Source organism: Galleria mellonella, unplaced genomic scaffold, assembly GCF_026898425.1.
Source record: "Galleria mellonella isolate WM207_F2 unplaced genomic scaffold, CSIRO_AGI_GalMel_v1 utg184, whole genome shotgun sequence".
Classification (NCBI taxonomy): Eukaryota; Metazoa; Arthropoda; class Insecta; order Lepidoptera; family Pyralidae; genus Galleria; species Galleria mellonella.
The window spans coordinates 9,561,670-9,586,956 of NW_026442025.1; the positions used below are offsets into that span (position 1 = coordinate 9,561,670).

At 30.5% G+C, this 25,287-nt stretch overlaps 1 protein-coding gene across 2 annotated transcripts in view; it reads right to left on the reverse strand.

Moving 5' to 3' along the window:
* Positions 1–25,287, reverse strand: part of LOC113512099 (head-specific guanylate cyclase) — a 155,623-nt gene that overhangs the window by 86,242 nt on the left and 44,094 nt on the right. For both annotated transcript variants that reach the window (XM_026895876.3, XM_031909222.2), the window contains exon 2: positions 24,915–25,177. In XM_026895876.3, coding sequence (XP_026751677.1) covers positions 24,915–25,109 — 195 coding nt within the window. In that variant the 5' untranslated portion in view covers positions 25,110–25,177. The remainder of the gene's footprint in view (positions 1–24,914; positions 25,178–25,287) is intronic.

Below are 25,287 nucleotides of genomic sequence, written 5' to 3' on the forward strand. Positions count from 1 at the left end.
TGGTAACCATCGCCTATAGACATGAGCAGTACCATGGACATAACAGAGTATACTGTGTCGCCCATAATTCCCCTCCATGCGTTGCCATTTCTAAGGACTCAGGTGTTATTCTTCTGTATCCTGTAATTTCTCTATATCCCACCCATTAAACCGAAACACAGAAATGTAAACATAACTGCTTCATGGTTGAACCACGATTAAGACTGAGGTGCCTAAGCAAACGACTTTTATACAAAGTCTCCCTTTGGTAAATAATATAATATTTTTAAATGATCTAAATATAAATCTGAAAATTCAGAGGTTTAGATTAGGATTCGATATTGAAATCCCTAGACTGCAGCAAAAGTCGTCTGACTGAGTTGTCCCCATTACTCCAAATATCAACACCATAATTGTTAAAACATAAGTAATTTAAAACGAATCTGTATTTATGGTTATATTAAAGTAACAGTACACTATAAGTGACCACCCCTAAAGGTAGTAAAAGTGAACAAGGAGTGTGATAGGAGGTGGAGGAAAGTATAGGATCGGATTACTAATGGACATGGCAACTCTCGCTTGTATAAGCTTGTTAGTTTTCATAAACAAAAACTGTTCGTACGTTTTCATAGATAGAATATTAAAGACATTTATACTAAAGTCTAGCAACGTCTTTACTAATTATAAGACATGAGAATTAACCAACCATTTAGGTAAACGGTTACGACCTGTACGATCTAGTCGAAACATCGAGATAAATCTAGTAAATTACTTATTTATTTATTAGTGCATGTATGTGTACAAGGCGGACTTAATGCTAAAAGCATTCTTTCCCAGTCAACTATAGGAAACAGCCAGAATACTCGAATGCGGTACTAGTAATAATTGATATACATACATACTAAAATTTACATATATATGTTTATATATTGATTAAATAAATATATATTAATAACAAATATACTTACACATATATAAGATATACTATACTATACACGAAGATTAAGGGGCCGCCTGAAAATCAGCGCTATATAGGTACATCTCGCTGAAGCTGTACATATGTAGTAATAGCTGAGGCGGCTCCTATTACCAGCAACATTGTTTTTTTTTCTTTTTGTTGTTTTAATTTTTTATTTTCTTAATACTGGTAATAAAGGTTATCTATCTATCTATCAAGATATTATTATAATTATCATAGTTTACGTATATTGTTGCGTTAATTCAGGTCTCTTATAAATTAAAAATCACGCAACGCGAAAGTCCCTACATTAATTTTTAGACTTACAAAAGAGATTATATAATGAAATTGGAATTACTTAGTATCCTTTTAAAACAGATTTTTATCAATAAAACCGAACATTTTCCATCAAGAAATATGAGTAGCCAAACGACAAAAATTTTTTACCAATTAGACGCTCCTTATTATGGAAGGCTCAAAATGTTTTGTCATTTTTTAACCCAATAATGTCTGTGACAATAAAGTTTGTGTCCCACGAAAATATCGACTACAATTGTGACCAAATTATTCATTTTAATCTAATAACTAAATTACCGAACCAATTTTAATAAAATTTCTATGAGAGCGTTTAGAACTGACCGAGTTATGAGGTAACAAACATAAAAAATACAAACGAATTGTAAACCTCCTCCTTTATGGAGTCGGTTTAAAATATTCAGTTTCAGTGACAGAATCAACATTTAAAATGATGATAATGACATAAATTTCATCTTGCATATTAAAATTGAAAATTTTCAACAGGCACATTATACTTTGTAACAAAATACAGCGATTTTGTGAAAATTCTGTATTAAACGAAGAGATGTTTTGTTATTTAAATGAACTTAAAATGCAGAACAAGAAATGTTTTGCTCCGCTAAGATAAATGATGATTTCCATCATTATAAAACTAATGATTAAAACAGTGGTTGCAAAAAAAAAGGAACAAAGTTCGTTCAGAAATCATATTATAAAGTATGATATATACAGAATGATAAGTGAAATTGACAGACTTAGATATATTTACCTATACTTGTAAACTTGTCGTTTCGCAGAATGGCAAAAAATTATTTAGAAAGTGTCCAATAACTAAATGTTATACAAACATATTGTATATATTGTGATTGCAAAAGAAGCAAATTGAGAACTGTTAAGCTCCCTTTGTTGTTAAATATAAATAAATAAATAAATTAAGGTCTTATCAGTTGTTCCATCGGTTACGATGTTATTAATTATTTTATTAAAATTCGACAAGAATTAATCAAAATAGTTTGGGAGAAAGGGATTATTAGTAATGGGGTCTAATAGCCCCATTGCTAGCAATATACCCAACAAAGTCGACCTCCACGTAGTCCCCCCTGGAAACCATCGTTTTGAATTCCAGGTGTATTTATCACGATAAGCTAACTAATCTACTTCATCCTCACTTATTATTCTTCACTGGTGCCCCGCCAGCGTATACTGATAGCGCAGGCAGGATTACCATTCCATTCTTACGCATTAAAAAAAAACAATAATTTCCACAGGACATTTCCATCAACTTGAACTCCTACTCCAAATTAAAAGTAATGGAACTGCAAATCCTCATTACAAATAATCTTCTTTCCCTACTAACAGACTTTCAGCGCTAACAAGGACTCCTGCATCTTCTACTATAATTATCAAGAAGTCTATTAGGATTTTAAAAATAATACAGAGATAAAAAGTAATGTAAATTGTTCTACATTTACAAGTATAACAATTTCCTTGAAAAATCTTAATTTCGTAAGAAGCTAAACGTTATAAATTTATTTGTCATTTGACATTCTTAAACTGATTATGGTAAAAAAAAATGTGGAAATGCAAAGCACGGAATCCTCTGTATTTTCTCCTATTTGAATAATTTAATATAGCCGTATTAAGAAGAATAATTTGAATGCTTATAAAAAAAATACCAGAAATCCATGCCGACATTTTGTTAAAGAATATTTCCTTCAAAATACAAAAATATAATATCATTAAATTGTGGCTTTAAGGCGTTAAAAAGATTGATATTTCTAGACTTAATAAATAGCAGTGCTTTAATGGCAAAAACAGGTATAAGATTCTATTTTAGTTCATTCATTATAATTTCTCATATTATATTATATGTAAATGCGAAAGTTTGTATTGTTTTATGTTTGTTTGTTACTCTTTTACGCAAAAACTTCTAAAAGGATTTGAATTAAATTTGGTACACAGATAAATAGATATTCTATCTTAAAGCATAGGATTCTTTATATGAGAATTCATGCGAATGATGCCGCGGAATATGGGTAGTTTATTATAATTTTCTCGTCAGATATAATTCTAATTAAATAGGACTAATTGCGTGGTGTTAGTCGATCATTTACAGGCTTTTTAATAACAGTAATTTTAGACATAGTACATTTAAATAAACACACATAATGTAAATATAGTTTTAAAAGAGTAACTGCTGAGTTTCTTACAGGTTCTCAGTGGATAACAACTTTCTGAACCATCATCTTCATTTAAGAGTTTCCTCTTGTCGGTGCAACCAATCCATGCATCTTCCTCCAGCCAGCTCTATCCCAGGCCATATCCTTTATCTCCCTATACAACATGACGCCTAGTGTTTCCTTTATCTGTCTCATGTAGTTAATCCTCGGTCTTCCTCTTCCTCTTTTGCCCTCTATCTTTCCTTCTACTATGCTCTTAAAAAAATCGTCATGTCGTATAAGGTGGCCCAGCATTTTGCCTCTTCTACTCTTTATTATTTCAATCAACGCTCTCCTCTCGTTTACTTTTTTTAGGACTTCCTCGTTCGTTAGTTTTTCCGTCCAGCTTATCCTTTCCATTCTCCTCCATGTCCACATTTCGAATGCCTCAAGCATCTTTCTTTCCTTCTGCGTCATTGTCCATGTTTCACACCCATATAATGCTATGCTCCAAATATAAGTTTTTATAAATTTCTTAAGGATTATTTTGGATATTTTTGATGTAAATATATGTTTTTTCTTGTCATAGGCCTGTTTTGCGACTGTTATTCTAGTTTTAATATCCAATGTGCACCTAGCGTCTTCTGTGATTATACTTCCCAAGTACTTAAAGTTCCTAACATTTTGGATAGGTATATTATTTATCTTAATTTGACTTTGGGTTTGCAGTTCAATTAGCTTTTTAGAAGTAATGAGTATTTTGGTTTTATTTGTGTTAATTTTGAGTGACATTTCCTTAAAAATTTTATCCATAAAATTTAATAATGTTTCTAAATCTTTACGTGTTTCTGCTATTGCTGCTATGTCATCGGCGAATCTAATGAATTTAATTACTTTTCCATTGAATTGGACACCCTTATCTGTATGTTCTGAAATTTTTCTTATAGCTGTCTCTATAAATATGTTAAATATGAGTGGTAATAATGGACAACCCTGTCTTACTCCTTGACGAATTTTTGCTTTTCCTTTCTCCTCTCCTATCTCTATTACAGTTTCTTGATATTTATACCTTTCTGAACCATGGATCTATAAAAAAATGAGATTTAAAAGTGCTTTTAATTAAGTCTATTTACATAAAAATGGTTTGAATTTGCGAATAGAAATAAAATAATATTTAGTTTATTTATTCTTTACTCCTTATTGACCACTGGATAGTTGTCTAGTGGTATCTATTCGTCCTAATTATAAAAAATACCATCTATTCTATGCTCTTTGAAATTTTAAACTTTAATTATCTTTAAAAATAACTTTACTGCGAAGTTTGTGTAAAGAGAAATCTCATTTGTTTTCTGTGAAACATGTCGGCGACGAAAACTTTGCAAGTAGGTACTTGTTAATTTTACGTAAGGGTTAATTTTAGAATTAAATCAGTTTAATTAGCCCTGAACAAAGTAATACGTTTATTTGTTGTAAATAAACAAATTTGTAAGTATATGTGTATATAGAAAGTGTATGTAAACAAAGTTATGTATTTTGTATGTACATATTATTTATTTATTTATTCTTTTATATACTTTTATACACAATAAAAATATAATTGCCTCATCGTACTATCGTGAAGATATAGAAAGTAAACAAATTCAAGATTTCTTTAAAAAAAACAGCTATGTATAATAAGAAAAATTATTTGTTATAAGATCATATGGGCTATATGTAGTTTATCTTAGAAAATCCTATATGAGTATATAAATGCGAAAGTTTAAAACGATGAATAGGTGGATGTTACTCTTACTCTTTCAAGTAAAAACTATTGAACGAATTTGAATCAAAATTGATGCACGGATAGATTACCAAAGGGAGACTTTGTATAGAAGGCGTTTGCTTGGGCACCTCAGCCCCAGTCATCTTTCTACCGTGAAGCAGCTGTATTTTTATGGTTGTGTTTCGGTTTGAAGGGTAAAATATGGCAGTGAATTTACACGATACAGAGCAATAACACCTGCGTCTTCAAGAATGGTAACGCATGGGAGGTATCATGGGCGAAACAGTATACTCTGATATGTCCATGATACTGCTCATGTCTATAGGCGGTAGTTATCGTCTTGGGAGAGGAGTGATATAGGCCACTCATACATAATAATACTTACATAGTTATTATACAATATAATTATGTATGAGTAGCCTATGCTTATATCGCTTAAAATATAATAAATTAGCTTTTACCCGCAACTTCGTCTGCATAACCAGGATAAATTTTGTGGCCGAGATAAATAAAGGCCTACTCCTTTTCCATTCCATATAGTACGTGTCTAGCAAATTCAATAACTTGGTTAAAACGTTAAAGCGCTATAAGGTAGCAAACAAACAAATTGACTTTTACATTTATAATGTTAGTAAGGATTGCCTTATTGACACTTACAAGAGTGTAACGCTGGAGTAATTAAAATATATATTACCTACAAAAGAGACTTTTACAACAGTAAAGCGACAGTACGAAAAATAATGGGCCACATTAATCTCCATCCAAGTATCTTCTGTTCTTACAGCCATTAATCGTGACAGCATATCCCCAGTACTCCCCAAAGCGTCAAAACAAGACTAATAGATGTACCGTTAGCAGTGTTTTTGGGGAAACAGGGAAGTATACGCATAAATATCTTGAAGCAAATCTTATAACAAAATACAAATTTTATGACGAGTTAAGCCACTTTTACATCAGTAAGTTTTACACATATAAGTTCATCTAATTTTTTATAGTGTTAGGCCGCTTTTATATCAAGTAAGTATTAGGTATACCTGAGTACACGCAAGTTTATGAAGACTGTTTTATAGTTAACCAGCTTTTGCATCTGTAAATTTTACAGATGCAAAAGCTGGTTCATCAATATTGTTTTAGTATTAAATCGACTTTGCATCTGCAAGTTTTATACAGGAAAGTTTTTTAAAGTAGTTTTAGGATTAAGTCGCCTTTACATCTGTAAATTTTATACACGTAAGGCCATCAAGATTTTTTTTATTAGGCCGTTTTTACATTTGCAAGTTTTACACACATAAGTTAATCAAGATGGTTTTAGTGCTAGATCGCCTTTACATTTACAAGTTTTACACACATGAGTACATCAAGATTGTTTTACTGCGAGGCTGTCTTGTATAGACGTAAGTCTATTAGTTTTATACACACGTAAATTTTTCAAGTTTATTTTAATATTAGTCTACATTAATAAAGTCATAAAACTGTTTTCTGAACGATCTAAAAAAAAATAACTAAAGCAAAATTAATGATAATTTTTTTTTATATTACTGTAATTATACATATCAATATTATATAAAAGAATTGAAATATTTTTAGTAAATATTAGGGAAAAAATATTTTATATTCTTATTAAAATGATAATATTAAGAACCACACGGGATATTAAATTATTTCTCATTTTAAGTTACAATCGTCTTGGAGGAAACGAACGTCAAGGTCTTAGGAGGAGCACTCTAGGGAGTACTATGATTCTCCCGTCCAAATATCAAAATATGAATTAAACACGGCACTGAGTCGAATATATGTTATTTTATACATAGAAATCCTACTAATACCATAAATAAAAAAAATCTTGGATAATTGGCACTCAATCGTAATTAAACGACTGAACAGGTTTGATTGAAATTTATTACATAGATAGACCATAATCTTAGATAACACATAGCATATTTTATACTAATTTCTACAGAACAAACTGTTGATATAGAAAAATATCAAAATTTTATACACTATCTTTGAATTATAAATTTTCTTATCTGGCCCCTTACACTGCAGACAAGTTTTTCAGTCATACTCCAAATAATTTCTGTTCCTTATTGTATTTGATTCGAACATTCCAAAGTCAAGACGTAATCTTTGTTTTGGAGGTTTCAAAGCAATAGTGGAGCGTTCATTTTGCGGTACATTGGCAACTAAGTCAATCGAAACATTCCTCAGGCCCGCAGAATAGAAAGTTTCTTTAGTAGAACGCCTCAGCGAGAGAGGGTGCGCAGTACTAGCTTCTTGTAAATTTATTAGGAATTGTATAAACACGAAGTATTTTTACTAGTTTTTACTTAATATAATTAACTTGACAATTTAAATTCCTCATGACATTATAAAATATATTCTTATATGTATTTTGACATAACATTTCATTATTTAAATTATTTATATTTACATAAAAAACACTACAAATATTAATTATTGAAACCGAAACACAGTCATGCAAACACAACTGCTTTACGGTTGAAACACGAATGAGACAGAGGAGCCCAAGCAAACGACTTTAGCACAAAGTCTCCTTCTGGTGATTTGCATATTTACATACTTTTTATTTTTGTAACTACATACTATATATATGTGTACGAGTACACTTTTACACATTGTATGAATTTGTATAAATATATATATATATATATATATATATATATATATATATATATATATATATATATATATATATATATATATATATATATATATATATATATATATACTTATATAATATATTCATATTATTAAACGTATTTTGTCTCTATATATATTTAAAAAAACGAACAGAGTTTCATGCCTCCGGCCAAACTGTTTATAATTACTGCTCCCCATCCAAAGATTGCCTGGAAGAGATCGCTTTTAGCGATAAGGCCGCCTATTGTTATCTCATTTTTAATTCATGTTTTGTAATTGTTTGTATTTATAATAAGTTTACTAATGAAATCTTTTGGAGGGAACAATAAAGAGTATCTATCCTTATTAATAAATGTATAATATAAACAAAAAAATATTTTACCTAAACTAATATTATAACTAAAAAAGATTTCATTTATATTTGTTTATAATGGATAAACTCAAAAAATAATTTACCGATATTGAAAACCTAATGAAATCTATATTATGAAGTAGTAACGTGAGAAAAAAAATATTATATAAATTATTATTATTATTAAAAAAAAGTGCTTATACACGGCGGATAACTAGTTATAAGAAAACATGAAGACAGTTTCACATTTTAAACAATTAAAGATTGTAACCCCATAGAAAAAACCGACTTCTTCTGCGAAAAAAAATAGTTATTTTAACTTAATTCATCATCAGCATCATCCTCATATCAGCCTTTAACTGACCATTACTGAACATAAGCCTCCCCCTTGGGGGGTTTTGCTAATAGATGGCACGTTTGGCAGGTGGATTGGCAACCGCAGTCGGGCTTTAGAGATGTTTTAAGAGGGACGCTGCTCTCAGCCCTCGCCCTCCCTTAGTCAGAAAAGAATAAATTTTTTATTCATAAGAAAATTTAAAATCGATTCAGTGGTTTATTTTTTAAATCAAAATAACTGGTTTTGCCACAATTAAATTAATTTTTTTATGTGGAACAATCTTAAATTATATTCAAAATTAGACAGAGGGAGACTTTGTACAAAGGTCGATTGCTTGGGTACCTCAGTCCCATTCGTGTTTCAACCGTGAAGCAGTTGTGTTTGCATGTCTGTGTTTCGATTTGAAGGGTGGGATATGGCGTGAATTTACTGGGTACATAGGAATAACATCTGAGTCCTCAGGAATGGCAACACATGGGGGGTATCATGGGCGAAACAGTATACTCTGTTATGTCCATGGTACTACTTATGTCTAGGCGATGGTTACCACTTTCCATCAGGTGGACCGTCAGCTTGTTTGCCATTCTAAGTAGTAAAAAAAGACAAAATTTTAATTTTAATTGGTCGATACGTTATTGGCAATTTATAAAGGACTTTATACGTAACATAACAAAGCTGCTTACTCTTTATCAGATATCAAATAAAATCAATAACGTAAGAAACTGTCATGCAAATGTTACGACAAGGCACTCGCTTCGAAATATAAAACTTTTACGTGTGATACTTATATTAAAATATATTTTATTGTTATTTATATGTATATTGGCTTATACATACACGCATCCCCTTCATTCATAGGAGTCACAATCAAGCTGTACGGTTGTCATTTCCAGGAAAAATGATAAAGGAAAATGTAACAAAGGAGGTATAAGAAAGGATAATAATAACGAACTAACTGCTAAAGAAAACTATGAAACAAAAGAAACTATTATAAGTCGATGATTATTCGGAATTGTTTGATGTTGTGATTTTTATAGGTAAATTTAAATGGTTGGAAAATGAAAGCTGACGACTCTATTAATGGAATGCAGTAAGCGATCCTATAGACGCGAACAGCACTAAGTATATCGTAGAATATACTACCATCCTCATGATACTACTCATCATCATCATCATCGTCATATCACCCGTTAACTGTCGACTGCTAAACACAGACCTCCCCCATAAAGGTGGATTATGCCAACAATTGCATTTTTTTTTATACAACTTTTGGCAAACAAGCTGACGGCCCACCTGATGGAAAGTGGTAACCGTCGCCTATAGACATGAGCAGTACCGTGAACATAACAGAGTCTACTGTTTCGTTTATGATATCCCCCATGCGTTGCCATTCCTGAGGACTCAGGTGTTATTCCTCTGTACCTAGTAAATTCACGCTATATCTCACCCTTCAAACCGAAACACAGTCATGCAAACACAACTGCTTCGTGGTTGAAACACGAATGGGACAGAGGTACCCAAGCAATCGACTTTTGTACAAAGTCTCCCTTTGGTAAAGTCTCCCTTGCATTGCTGGTCATACAGCTTGTCAACTACTATTAGCGTTTCTGATGTTTTAAAAGGGGCGTTGCTGCCCATCCCTCGACCATTAAGTACCCTTAGTCGCCTCTTACGACACCCAAAGCAAAAGAAGATAATACTCCTTATGTAATCATCATCATATCAGCCTTAAAGTGTCCACTGCTGAACATAAGCCTCCCCTTGGGGGGTTTTGCCAGTGGTTATCATGCTTGGCAGGCGGGTTGGCAACCGCTTTTTTTATGTATGATAATGGAATGGTAATGGTGGATGATAGGTGATGATGAAGCAGGTCAGTTAGCCCACCGTGACGAATCTAACAATAAATCAATCAAGATGGTTTCCAGGGGGAACCACTAGGAGGTCGACCTAACAGGGTATATTGCTAGCAATGGGGCTACTAATCTCCATTACTAACAATCTCTTCTACCCCCTATGTGCTAAGTTAAAATCCCCATGTGCCAAATTTAACAAATACCCATCCATCCATTTATAATATTAATATTAAACGTGCAAGTATATTTTGGATGTTTATTATAAAATCACAATAAAACGGCTGGACAGTTTTGAATAAAATTAGATACGTAAAATAGACTAGCTTTTAAACTACTATAAAGGAAATTGCGAAATGCTGGCAACATATAAAAAGTTTATATGTTACCATAAATAAATATAAAAATGTTGTCATTGATATTGTTAATACACCTACAGTAATTAATACACAAAAAAAAGTCTTATTATGTTATATAAACACATATATAGAGGACAAAAAATATTAATCAATTTCTGAAACTGGGTCAGTACTTATTTTGGATGACATCGCAAGATGACGCGGAAGGCGTATTTTTTTTTAATTTCCGAGTGACGTCACTTCCCTTAGATATTTCTTTACAAAACCTTTGTGAAAATTGATCTTGTTAAAATACCACTTAATCACCTTCAAAGGGATGGCGATAATTAAATAAATTGACAATAAAGCATCAATTACAAACTTTGAGACCATTTTTGGGGGTTAATACTAAAACAAAAATATTATAATCAAACTGTGTTGAAATTTCTGTCAATTTTCAATATATATACATATATACGTCGGACAAAATTTACCATTAAAAATTTGGCACTTGCTTGATACTTGATACTTTTTGATTATCAGAATTTCCGTGATAACTTAATGAGTAACGGGAAAATATTATACTTAATTCCTAGTGAATTCGCCATGAAGGACCAACTGAATTATATATTTCGACGTTACAGTTCAAATTTGAATATATGAAAGTCATTAAGATTTAAATTATTTCCTCAATGATTGATTATGTTATGGTTATTTAATAATTTATGCAACATTATAGAGAATTCGAGTAAATGATCCTCGATGCGAGAAAGTGGAGCAACTTTTGTTTTTAAACATCGAACGAAAGTTTACCAGTTTCATAACTTCCCAATATCTCAATACATCGTATAGAATGAAGGGACATAATTTCTCCATCAATCATAAACAAAAAAACATTGATCATCAATTAACAGTCAGAATTCCAAATAACTTATAAAAGTTTCTTCAGAACAGTGCAATATCATCAATAGTATTGCCAGATAGGATATATTTTTTACAATTTTGGGTAAAAGTTTATGCATTGGAAAAATATTGAAGAAATAAATTTGTTGTAGAAAAATAATATAACTGTGTGAAATTTGCGTTTTTCCATTTTTTATTCATTGACAGTTTTATGTGTCTATAATCTATATATTGCAACATCATAAAGTATACCAATGAATATATTTATGACATGTTAAAAGGTCATAGTACAGGACTCTTTTCCTTACTTACTCAGGTTACGTGGTAAAACATAGAAAAAAAGAATCAACATTTTGTGATTAAAAAAAAAACACATATGACAGCACTGATCATCAACGAAGAATAATTGTAATGTAAATAAAAAATAAACATTAATTATTTAAGAACAAAAAATTACTAAAACAATAATTAAATAACATTAATTAAATATGAAAGAATGTAATTTCTTTATTTTATTTAGTTAATTAATTCATTATACGAGTATCAATGCAACTATCAAATATGCGATACCATATTCTAAATTCAAATGTTTTCAATATGCACACGAAACATTTTGTTCATCGGAGTACAAAATGTACTATACTCGTATATAGTACTAATATATATGTACATTATGCATATATACAGACGAACATTCAGCATTATTGGTTTCAATTAAACGAAACGCGTCGCAGCTAAATTAAATGAGCGCAATAAAACACCTATACGACTCAGTTAATACGAAAGGACGCAATCACTTCGTTACTCATTCGATACGGAAACGAGTTGTATGGTGTTGAATCGAATTGTATTAGATTAAAAGCATGTCCAGTTTAGATATTGTTATGTGTGAATGGTGTGTGAATGCGACGATTTGGTATTAATAAAAAATATTTAAAAAAACAAGTTTACGACAATAATACCTGATAGGGTAATACATCTGCCTAACTTACGATTTACAAAAAGAGTTTTACAACTACCCACTTAAAAAAACATATTGCAACTTCCAAAACATACGTGCCCTCTCTAATAAATTTTCCTTTAAAGAAAGTATTTAGTCTCACCTATTGAATTCTTTAAATCAAAACAAGTAATCAATATAGTTCATATATACATAGTAGTACAGCATATGTATATGTAAATGTATTATGTGTATTTGTATACGTAAGTATTAATATATAAATATTATATTAATATGTATGTTTATTTTGTCGTGCCTCCTACCAAATTGTTTATAATTACTCCTCTCCATCCAAAGGTTGCCTGGAAGAGATCGCTCTTAGCGATAAGGTCGCCCATTGTTTTCTCATTGTGATTATTTCTTGTAATTATTTATATTTATAATAAGTTGACTATTGTAATCTTTTGGAGGAAACAATAAAGAGTATCTATCTATCTATTTTATGACTGTCTGTATATAATTCTCATTTTATACTAAAATATAAATATTATTTTTAAACCGCCATCAAGTATCTCTGCACATCCTAAAGGTTGACTGGTAGAAAATGTCTATAACATCTAGTCCATTTTTGTACCACAATTTATTGGTCAGTAAAGTTTAAATAAATAAATGCCTAAATATGTATAAGTATTTCAAATTGATCGCATTAGTAGTAGTTGGATAGACGGATGGATGGACAAAATCACCATACAGTTTCATGTGTACTACTTTAATACAAAACCACAATAAGATTTAGTAAAATATTCGTCTAAAATCAGAGCAAAGATATAACATCTATTTTAATTGGGCAATATAATATTCCAAGAAAAAAGATTTTTGTTTCTGAAATAGGTAGTAAAACCGGCTTTTTTTAAATTGATTCACTAAGTCTCATTATGGCAATTTTAAATTACGTTTCTTTTTACAAAAGAACAATGTATATATTTAAACGAATTTAAGAGAGTTAGAGTTTTGATGTCGTCTGCATATTTTGTGTATGTTACCTACCTAATATCCATGTCATTTCTGAATCTATTTTGTTAATTCTTATTTTGATCAAACCCATTAACACCATCGTTGACTTCATAAACATTTTATCAAAGAAAAATATTTTTTTTATAGAAACAAAATCTAAATTTAAATGTACCTAATGAATAAAGGGAATGTTAACTATATTAATAACAGACTTTAATTAAGTCCTATTTAATTAAATCTTTCTAATTGCTACATAAGTAAAATTAAACTTTCTAAACTTAATTATAAACGTTAATGTTCAATCTAAGTTCAGTATCTATGCGCTTAACTGAACACGAAGTTGTAACGATAAATCGTTAAGTTTTCAAATAATACAGATTAAAACTTAGAACATGTGTGCGCTTGATTCAGTCTAGTACTAAATCTCAAGCAAACTAAAGCAAATTTCGATTGGGAAAGTTAGGTAATGGAATTATATCATTATTCTAGAACTAACAGAATGCTACTACAACTTAAAATTAAGTTTAGTTAAAAAAAATTACCTATATGTATTCTATTCCAAAAATAGGTAAAGGAATTGGGTTTTTTAGCAATTTAGAAAATACACCCTCGATTTGTTTGTATTTCTTTTTGCGTATATATCACGTGATATCTCTCTACTTATATCATAAATGATAAAAGTGAGTTTGTTTCTTTATTTATTCTTAGTGTATTAACGATTCAAACAATAAAATTGAAAGACTTCGTATTGGATATATTCCCTTGAACAACTTTGCATTTTTGATGGGCAAATCTAACACTCAAAATTATTTGGTGTATAATAAGGTAGAAGACCTGTGCTATATTATTACGGAATGTGTACGAAACGAAGCTAAAAGGCATCAGTAACTTTCTAATATTCGTAACGGTATAGGCAATTGCAACATTATACCAAGCAATCCTGTATCAAATAAGCAATTTAATTGTTTAAATTAGTTAAAAAAAGTTAGTAGGTTAAAAATATATATAAATCTCTGTGTATTGTTACACCTATGTGGGTGACATATTTATAAAGTATAAACCCTCTTAAATAACATAATAATAATAAAAAAAAAACAATGAAATTTGATAGACATACGATCGCAAATAAAAAAAAAAACATTCAAATTCCACCCAAATATACACAATTACACTATTATTAAATTCTAAAACTAGAATAGATTTCTTTTAAGAAAACAAACAAAGGAAAATTAGTTCCACTCTTCAGAATAACAAGGTACGACTTAATTTTGAAAATATCGTTTTCCTAAATTACCCCTCGGAAGATTCAACCCAGAACCTCAATTACACACAAAAAATGGGGTTGTAATAGGCATGTTACGTGCCTATTACAACCCTACTTTTTCTATACCATAATGGTGGTAAACAAACACACATCCCACTTGATGGCAAACGATAATTGCATCCAATAGGCGCCTACAATACCTGAGATGTAACATACGTGTTGCCAACCGTAAATAAATTCTAATACGCCCTTCTGAATAATAATAATTGCCCAATTACTTTTAGTTAAGTAAATGGCTTTTAAATAATGAGAAATCGATAACAACTTTCAGACCACTTAAGAATGTCCGGAAAAGTTGCATGTAACTTAGTCTACTTAAATGCTGAAGGTAGTTAAGGCAAGTTGGTAACCAATCAAAACTTTCAGACATGAATCGTTAATGTGAATACTATTAGTATTAATGTGGTTGTGGCATAAATTATGAAATAGATAGTTTCGTCAATGCCATCTACAGTCAGACAATATCGCAATTTAAATTCAAATATTTGTTTGTTCCATCGTCGTTCTCGTCATTTATTGATTCATTTGTTTGCGTATGCGTTTCTAAATTAAAATAGTGCAAGTCGCTTTTTTCGCGTTCTGAATTTAAATATTGAAATATATTTGTTTTTTATAAAAGTCAAATATTTGAAGTATTTGAATTTAGAACATATTTTTTTTACAAGGCAACATCTTCACAGGATAAATTGGTAGTACCGAGCTATGTAACTTTCAGACTACTTAAGAATATCCGGAAAAGTTGGCATGTAGATAACTTAGTCTACTTAAGTGCTAAAGGTAGTTAATATAAGTTGGTAACCAATCAAAACTTGCCGACTTGAATCCGTACTGTGAATTATTAGTATTCACGACGCTTGCATTTATTATGTAATAGATGGAATCGCTATTTATTTTCAATTATTTTAATTTTTTTACGTCATCCTGCAACTTGCCTCTGTGTAGGTAACCGCCTTTTAACATAATTTTGTCTTGACGCTAAAAAGGACACCAGAGGGCGATATTCTCGCACGTGTAGTAGTAAACTCGGCCACTACCATTCATATCTAGTTTCACATCCGACATAGTAAGTACCCGTCTACATACATATACACAATTTCAGATCAATTGAACTTAGGAAAGTGGGTCAAACAATGCATGCATTGCTAATTCTCGACAGAAATAGGTAACCTACTTAATTAGTACGAACGGTGAAGTTGCTATTTCCAGTTTTATAATAATTTATTATTTTAATCCACTAATAAAAAATATATTCAACTAACATTTACCCGCGACTTCGTCCGCATGACCAGGATATGTTTATTGACAGAAATAAAAAAAAATTTGTCTATATCCTTCTCCGTTCCATATAGTACATGTATACCAAATTTCATAGAAATTAAGTAAACCGTGATGATGTTATAATATAATAAACAAACGAACAATCTCACTTTTTCATAATAAATTGGCAGGTAAACAATTATCAGTACTACTAAAAAGCCTATGTTAATTTCTGTATGCATATACATGGTAATACGAGTCATGTTTCCTACAGAACTGGCTCATCCTAGTGTAGGAACCAATAATAAATTCTCTACTTATATAAACATACTTTGTTAAAAAAATACATCTTATCATCTTATAATACTAGTAAGGGTTGTGACAAAATTCGTATATATATATATATATATATATACACATATACATACACAATACATACATATATAATATCATCAATATTGCACAACTTAATTAATGTAAGCATAAAAGTAAAAGGTTTCGAAGTGAGTAACTTTTAAACGGCTGAATTTGAACGGATTTGAATGTTTGATATATGTATATAAAGAGTATAATATATTCTAACTTAACATATGGAAAATTTTATATACATATACATGCAGGCAAAACCACGGTATAGAGTAGGTATCTAATAATTGTTTTAATCTACGTAAGTTATGGCATTAAATTTACTGGGTACAGAGGAATAACACCTGAGTCCTCAGGAATGGCAACACATAGGGGGCATCATAGGTGAAACAGTATATTATGTTATGTCCATAGTACTGCTTATGTTTAGGTATAGGCGACGGTTACCACTTTCCATCAGGTGGGCCGTTAGCTTGTTTGTCATACTAAGTTGCATAAAAAAATGTTCCACAGTTAAACTTCATTGTCTTATTAACATATTTTTTCTATATATCTTTTTAGACTACAAGAGCGATAGAAAAACAATAGTTTTTTCTATGACAGTTTCGTTCTTTGTCTCAAAGAGAACCTTACATTAAAATATACAAAGCGTTCTAACAAGGAAGCTGTAAAGGGATTCGTCGCTATGCATTTAATGTGTTTCTGGTTTAATTTATGCTCCGAAGTTCTTCTGTTATTACTATTCACGTTCCCTTTGTAGATAGACAAAACACGCGCAACGTAAATGTATATCTCTTACAACATCAGAGAGTTTAAAATACGATTTACATGAATCATATTACGATTCATTACATATACTTGGCTAAATGTAATAGACATCTCGCGCTAAAGGTGTAATATTGACAATGTAGTTTAGTTTCATTGGTCGGATTATCCTTATTATACATGTGAAAATGAGTTTGTTTTGTTATCTGATAAAGCCTTAATATCCACAATGTTTGCAGCGGCATGGACAGATGACTTCTATGCCATCAGACGCAAACGGATCGCATCTCTTTTATACCGATTGCGTGGCAGCAGTAACAGCATTCTGAGGGCATTGTGTAATAAATACGATAGCCCGATCCTCTCATTGTGGGTCAAAATTATTATAGGGGCCATAAAATAAATTTTGTATTTTTTTTTTCTACTAACATAGTTTAAGTCAATTGTTACTAACAAGAATGGATCTTTGTAATCTATAAATAAAGAATTATTATTATTATTAATCAATTACTATGAAATATAGAGAAGGCTATAAGGCTACTTTTTATTCCGGTCATGCAGAAAAAGTCACGCGTATCTGGCCCGAAATAAATCTTATTAACATTAGATATAATTTTTTTTACAACACAGGTCGCAAACAGGCATGCGGTTCACCTGATGGTAAGTGACTTCCGCCGCCCGTGATCACCCAAACCACCAACGGCCTTGCAGGTGCGCTGCCGGCCTTTTAAAAAGGAATATGCTATTTTCTTGAAGGTTATGATGTTGTATCGGTTCGTAAATACTGCTGCTGGAAGTTGATTCCAAAGCGTGGTTCTATTAATCATTATGGATGTATTTTAAAGTCAGAAAATGAATAAATTTTAACGCGATGAAAAGTTAAAATAAAAAGGCAAATAGTACATACATACCTGATTTTCATTGCTGACGTTTTGATAATTCGAGAGGATAAAAACAATTGTCGAAAACAAAAAACATAGATCTATAAATTCCAATGAATATAAATAAATAAATAAATGACAATTACTTAATAAATAATATTATTATTCACAATTTCGTGTATAATATAGTATATATTATACATGTGTAACTATATTTGTTATTTGTATATATTTATTCGTTAATATATGTGATTTTAGTATGTAATGTATATCAATAATTACTTGTGCCGCATTAGAATATTCTGACACTTCCCTATGGTGACTGGGAGAGAATGCTTTTAGCATTAAGTCCGCCATTATGTACATATGTACTAATGAATAAATAAATAAATAAATTGTTAAATATATTTTGGTAGTTATATGTTCCTAATACACGACTATGTAAGAAGCACACATACTACGTACACGCATATGTACGTAGTACGTAGGCACGATACCATCGCTCATCTCGACTCGATGCAATAAATTTTATACGATTTATGTTCGGAGCTCTGCCGAATTCCTGCTTTTATTATATATATATATATATATATATATATATATATATATATATATATATATATATATATATATATATTTTTTTTTGACACTTATTATAATTGAGCATTATTTTGACAATCTTCTTCGAAATAAATCAAAATTGCCGTACTGGCCAGATACATGCGAGCAGCTGCCGGCAAAAGTTGTATGAAAATCCATATCTGTCGTGTTTTGCGGCCAGATAAATTACTATATAAACTCATTTCTGTCCTGTAATTTAAAAATGGAATGATCTTTTACTTCGAAACATGGCTACCAAGGAGGTAACTAATAAAAGGTTTTATTTAAATTTCGAACTGGCTTGCAAATAGAAAGCTGTTTATTAAAAAAAAAAAACAAAGAAACATCATGGCGTTTGAGAAAAGTACTATACAAGCCTTGGCCACAACTTGGCATTGATGGACTCACGTATGTGTGCCTCGGCTACCCCTCGGCCCACATTTGCACATTCGTCCATCAATGCCTTAGTTGCTGGACGCTGCAGTAATGTACTATTGCATTATACAATATAGGAAAAAACAAAACAATTTACAAATATAACGATACAATTGTATAAGTACAGTAAGGTGGTCATATTGTTGAGAGCAATCGTTTCAAGACAACCTTAGGGTAATGGACTAATTGTTGTACAAGTAGGTATTGTATAATTAAGAAAATTAACAGAATAAAACATTGAGGAAAATAATTATAAGTATTAAGTATATATAAGTATAATAGTCAAATTATATATATATATATATATATATATATATATATATATATATATATATATATATATATATATATATATCTATCTATATATTTATTACATATATAGTTTACTATCTGTTATCCGCAAGATCATCACAAATAATACGTGTAAACCAAATTTCATAACGACAGTTTGAGCTGTTCAGACGCTAAGAGGTAACAAACAAACTTACTTCCTCCTTTGTAATATTAGTAACATAAGTTATTAAAAGAACGAGTGCTCGAATAAAGAAGCAAAGTACAAAAACTTCATTAGTATTCGGTTCAGAATTTCCGTATTCATTTTCACAACGTGTCAGGAAAGACAATCACGTTGTGGGTGCCAAATCTCAATCATTCTTTAAATATAGAGCTACCGTATATATACACAAACATATACACAGATAGACAACAGCATTAGTACCACAATTTATAAGGTATTGCGATGTTTAACTGCCAATATTTTCTATTATAATACAAACAAACAGCAGGATTTTTTTTTTACAAGTAGAACGGAAATACATATATGACGAAAGTAATAAGTAGCAATAAGTAAAATTTTAGATTAATATATTAGGAATTTATCTTCAAATAGTTTTAAGGCAAATTCCTAATATTGTCATTGTTTCTAATATTAATTTGTTTTTTTTTATAAATATATGTAAATTAGAAAAAAAATCAACAACTATTTTATAAATGTCAGTTAATAAGTGATAAGTCGTGATTTTCATCTTCTATCTTTCCTGTATTCTGTATTGTTTAATTCGTCCTCCCCATCTTATCTTTGTGAACGTTTCACTTTCCTTGACCCCACTGGCATGTCCAGTAGGTCGAGTAAGTCCCTTATTCTTAAAATCCCTCCTCACTCCTCCTCATGCTATAGTGGATCATTTACGGTTCATGCGGCTAGACTATGGAACTCTCTTCCACTGCATATTCGTGAAAGTCAATCGCTGAATATATTTAAGAGCAGATTAAAAGAGCATCTTCTGTCCTCATAAACTTATTATGTCTATGTATGTATATGTACCTATTTTGTATGTAAAGAGATATTTTATATCTATGTATATATGTATATGTATTATTGTACACATATATGTATTTATTTTGATTTTAATTGTATGAGTTACTTATATATCTCAACACATTTCATATTTTTAAATAGAAACATCTATAATGTTTCCGTCTATTATTGTACGCATACTGCCCGCTAGTAATTAATGCTCCTTTCCACTCAGGGTTTGCTGGAAGAGAACTCTTACAGAGTTAAGCTCGCCTGTTGTACATCTTTATTTTATATATATATATATTATATGTTGTAATTTTTTCTGTGTACAATAAAGAATAAATAAATAAAAATAAATAAGTTTTGATGGTTAAACATCAATAAGACTGTCACTATTATTACTTGCCTGGATGTTGTAAGGGTGCATTTTATTCCACAAATATATTTTGTACCAGAAGTATAATTTGTTCCACAAAAAAATAGCTACAACAATTGTTACAAACAAACTATAAAGAAATATGAAGACTTCTTACACTGTGTTATAAAATATACCGAGGAACGAGGTGATATTTCGTATACTCATTAAATCAAATATTTGAATTTAGAACGCGAATCGATTTGTTTTTTATTCTTAATTTGGAGGGTTTATTCTTTAACCTCTTTATTCATAAAAACTAAAACCTACTACTACAAACCTATTTTAACTATAACATTATTTTGTCATTTTCTTTCAAATTAAGAATTGAGCTCAAAGAAAAAAGACAAAACGCTTCAATAGCTAAAGTAGGTTTATGAGACGTATAACGTTTTTTATGAATAAGGGCGTAAGAATTTTTTATTTATTTCGTAACAAACAGTTTTTCAATCCAGAAAAGATAATATACAATGCTATTTGTACCATCGCAAAATTAATATGAGACCAGTATGAGAGTAAAATCTATCTATCTATTCAAAAAAAGTAAGAACAAAAAAGAAAAAAAAAAACAAGAAAAAAGGAAATTTAAAGAAGATGAAGAAAAAAGAATATATATCTAAACGAGTTCAAATCAAAATTTAAATTAGTTCAGGTTACATGAATACAAAAATAAAAACAAATTGGGAACCTTCATCTTTTAAAAGTTATCTACTTAAAAAAAATTATTGACTTGTTACTTTGTGTATAACAAATATAGTCTAGAAACTATTGACACCAGAGAGACGAGCGTTAAGAGTACAGGATTTAACGTTAACGAAGTTTTAAGCCATCTTTCCGATACCTGTTGACCTATTTAGTCCCTCTAAATTTACTACAGATACATTGTACTTGTTCTAAAAGAGATTACGCGCTATAAATATGGCAAGATTATTTATAGTAACATAAATATCTCATAGTATTACATATAGAGGGAACGTCGGAAGTTTAACGATTTATTGGAATAGCATTCTGTTATGGTATTTATTATATATTATATTATGTTGAAGCTTATATATAATAAAATTTATTGTTATATGTGTAATATTAGAAACAGGCAAAACACTAAGATATAGGAATAGAAGTTTAGCGAAGTGGAAAGATTTATTAAAAGAAAAAGATTTTTTTTAAATGGTCGTAAGTATCGTAAGAGGCGGCAAAGGGACCTTATGGTGGAGGGATGGGCAGCAGCGTCCCTCTTAAAACATCTGTAAAAGCCTAACTGCGGTTGTCAAGCGTGGCAACTACTAGCAAAACTCCCCTTAAGCCTTCCCGGCTTATGTTCAACAGTGAGCAGTTAAGGGCTGAAATAATAATAATAATTGAATGGTTGTAAAACTATTACAGTACTATTCATTAATAACAGTTTCCTAGGATCTCGATGACATAGTATACGATGACGAGTCCTGACCATTTTCGGTCACAGTGACCGCTTTGACTCCGCTATTATTGATTAATTGTTTGCTGGGCTGTTGTTGGCTTTGGTACGCTCAGATGTGGCTTACATAGCCTATCTTTTTAGTAAAGATTCTTGCATAGTGGTCATGCAAGCACACCATTGCTGTTGTAATTATAATATATTGCTATGAATGGTCAATCTTCTATTTCATCTCTCTTTGCAGTGCAATTCAGAAAGACGTGACATTTCTAAATTATTACTGTGTCGTTCATAGTATTGTTTATTTCGAAACATGATACGACGATGATGATACGACTCTGTCAAATTGGCCATCAGTATGTTTCCCTGTAGTGTAAATAAAAAAAAAAAAACAACAAAGCTTCAATACATTCAATGTGCGATCAATCATTGAGACCCAAAATTTTCAATACAATGTATGATGCTAGATTTACACACTGGCGATCATAAGTGCTTAGAAAGGGGCGAGTTTATCCTTATATGATTTATAATTGGTATATTCTGTCACTAAACAAAGTCATAACATTATAAAGTAATGAAGTTTTTGGAATTGGCAAGCTTGAATTCACGACCTTGTAGTCTATAAGTCGGGGTACTATAGAATTGGACCATGTTATCTTAAAATTGGGTCATGCATTTATATATATATATATATATATATATATATGATTATACAAACATGTATAACTCATTTCTATGTACTATGTTGGGATATAACTTATCGTGTACAAAATTTTATTCAAATCCTATCAGTAATTTTTGCATGGAATATATCCATCCAATCATTCATCCATCTATCATAACAAATATTCCCACTTGCAAGTGTTAGATTTTTTTTTAAATATACTAATTTTCTAAAAAAAAACTAACACAAACTTACACAAATCAAGTACCGAATTCACACATTTGTGACGCGAATGTTTGCCGTTGTTCGACAAATGTGTAAATCTAGCATAATATATATCTATTGTGCCTATTGAGAGAACAAATAAAATTATAACCCGTTCTTTCTAAGGTACGCTGAACCGTTGGTCTTTGTGTGGGTATTTTTTATGCTGGGTGACCTTATCCGCAAGGTCACTACGAAGGTTTAACATTTTATTGAAATTTCGTTTATTTACAGCGCCAGGTATATTTAAATTGAAGCGATATTAACATTTTTTTATGATATAAATTGGTTTTGTTACTTTTAAAACATAAAACGTATAAATTTCGGCAGTTAAATATTGTCTATATTATTATCATAAACAAGAAAGATTTGATTGTTTGTATATTTGTTCGTAATGGATCGGATTAATCGGATGAAAAAAAACACCTACAAATAGTTACATTTTCAGCAAGTAAAATTAGTTACATTTTTTACCAAAATTAAAGTACGAAAATGAAGCCAAGCTTTTAGTCCAAAAATTTTGGTAATTTTTACCAGTCTTCAAAAAAGGAGAAGGTTCTAGGCTCGACTGTATATATTTTTTTATGTATGTCCACAGATTTCTTCGTCAATTGTGGACCAATTTCAACAAATATGTTTTTTTATTGGGAGTGTACTGCTGAAGTGGTTCCATTGTTACCAAATCAGGATCTGATAATGAGATCTCAGGGAAGTCGACCCTTAAATTTTGTAGACACGTATAGTATATATCGTATATTTTTTTATATTATTTTTTGTTTCATTATACTTTTAACCAACATCAAAGAGGAGAATTTTTTTGAAGTCTATATTTTTGTAAATATGTTATACGATATCTTCATTAATTACAAACCGATTTAAAAAAATAAATAAATTCTTTTTTAAATCAAATTCAAATCACCTTTATTCAAATAAACTTTTGTTCAAAAGCACTTTTAATCGACTTTTTTTTAAATACGCTGCAAGGTTTAAAAAAATATTATCTGATAGATAGATAGATAGATAGATAGATAAACACTTTATTTGAGCCATTTATGACACACGTAAATTAACAAATAAGTTTATACAATCAGATTATTTACACTTTTTCAAATATAAAACAAAAGATGAAGTATGGAGATATGTTATCTGCTGAGAAGAGCCCACAAGAAATTCAATAGTCACTCTACTAATCTATGAGTTTTACTCCCATATTAGTTCCATATTCACATTGCGTCTGTCTAAACTGCTGTTATTTTTACGGCGCTTTCAATAAATTATATATAACTATTTGAAATTATTATAAAACGCTTACCCTACATTTGGGAATCTTAAAACATGTGAGATAGAATATAATTGGCTTCTATCAGCTCGATTTGACGGGATTCGAACCCATATCTCTCAGATGTCAATTCTGAGTGCCTTCTTAGTTACATCATAGAAGGAATACAAATTTTTAGGCGACTTTAAAAATAAGGTAAGTACATCTCATTCTTCTTTTTTTTTAATTACTACCAAATTGTAATAATATGAATATTTGAAATAAAAGGTTTATTTCTGTGTAGATTTCATACAATTATCAAAATTAAGTCATTCAGTTTAAGGGAAAAGATCTTAAATCATTATAAATAATTTGTTTGTACACTTTATCAGAATCGTAATTAGGTTTAATATTGACTTACCGATGGTGCTGTCAACAGCTGTAACGCCTCACTCAGATGCTTAAGGGTCAATGTATTCTTCTCGCCGTTCTCCTCATCGGGACCAGGGAGGTGAACTGACGACTGTCTCGACCGAAACTCCGGCTTCTTGCCCCCAGAACCAGCGCCGTTAGCGAACTGATGTTGTGAGGAGGCGCGGCGAAATGGACACGTCATGGTTAGGTACTTAAATCCTCAAGTCATAATAATCACTTATTCACTTTGAACTGTACACCCCGGCACATCTGCGAACAAAATTAAACATACATTAGATTTTAGTTCTAGTATAATACTAACGTAAATACTGTAATGAAAAAATGACTATTCAAAAATGCTTAAATCTAAGTTTACATAA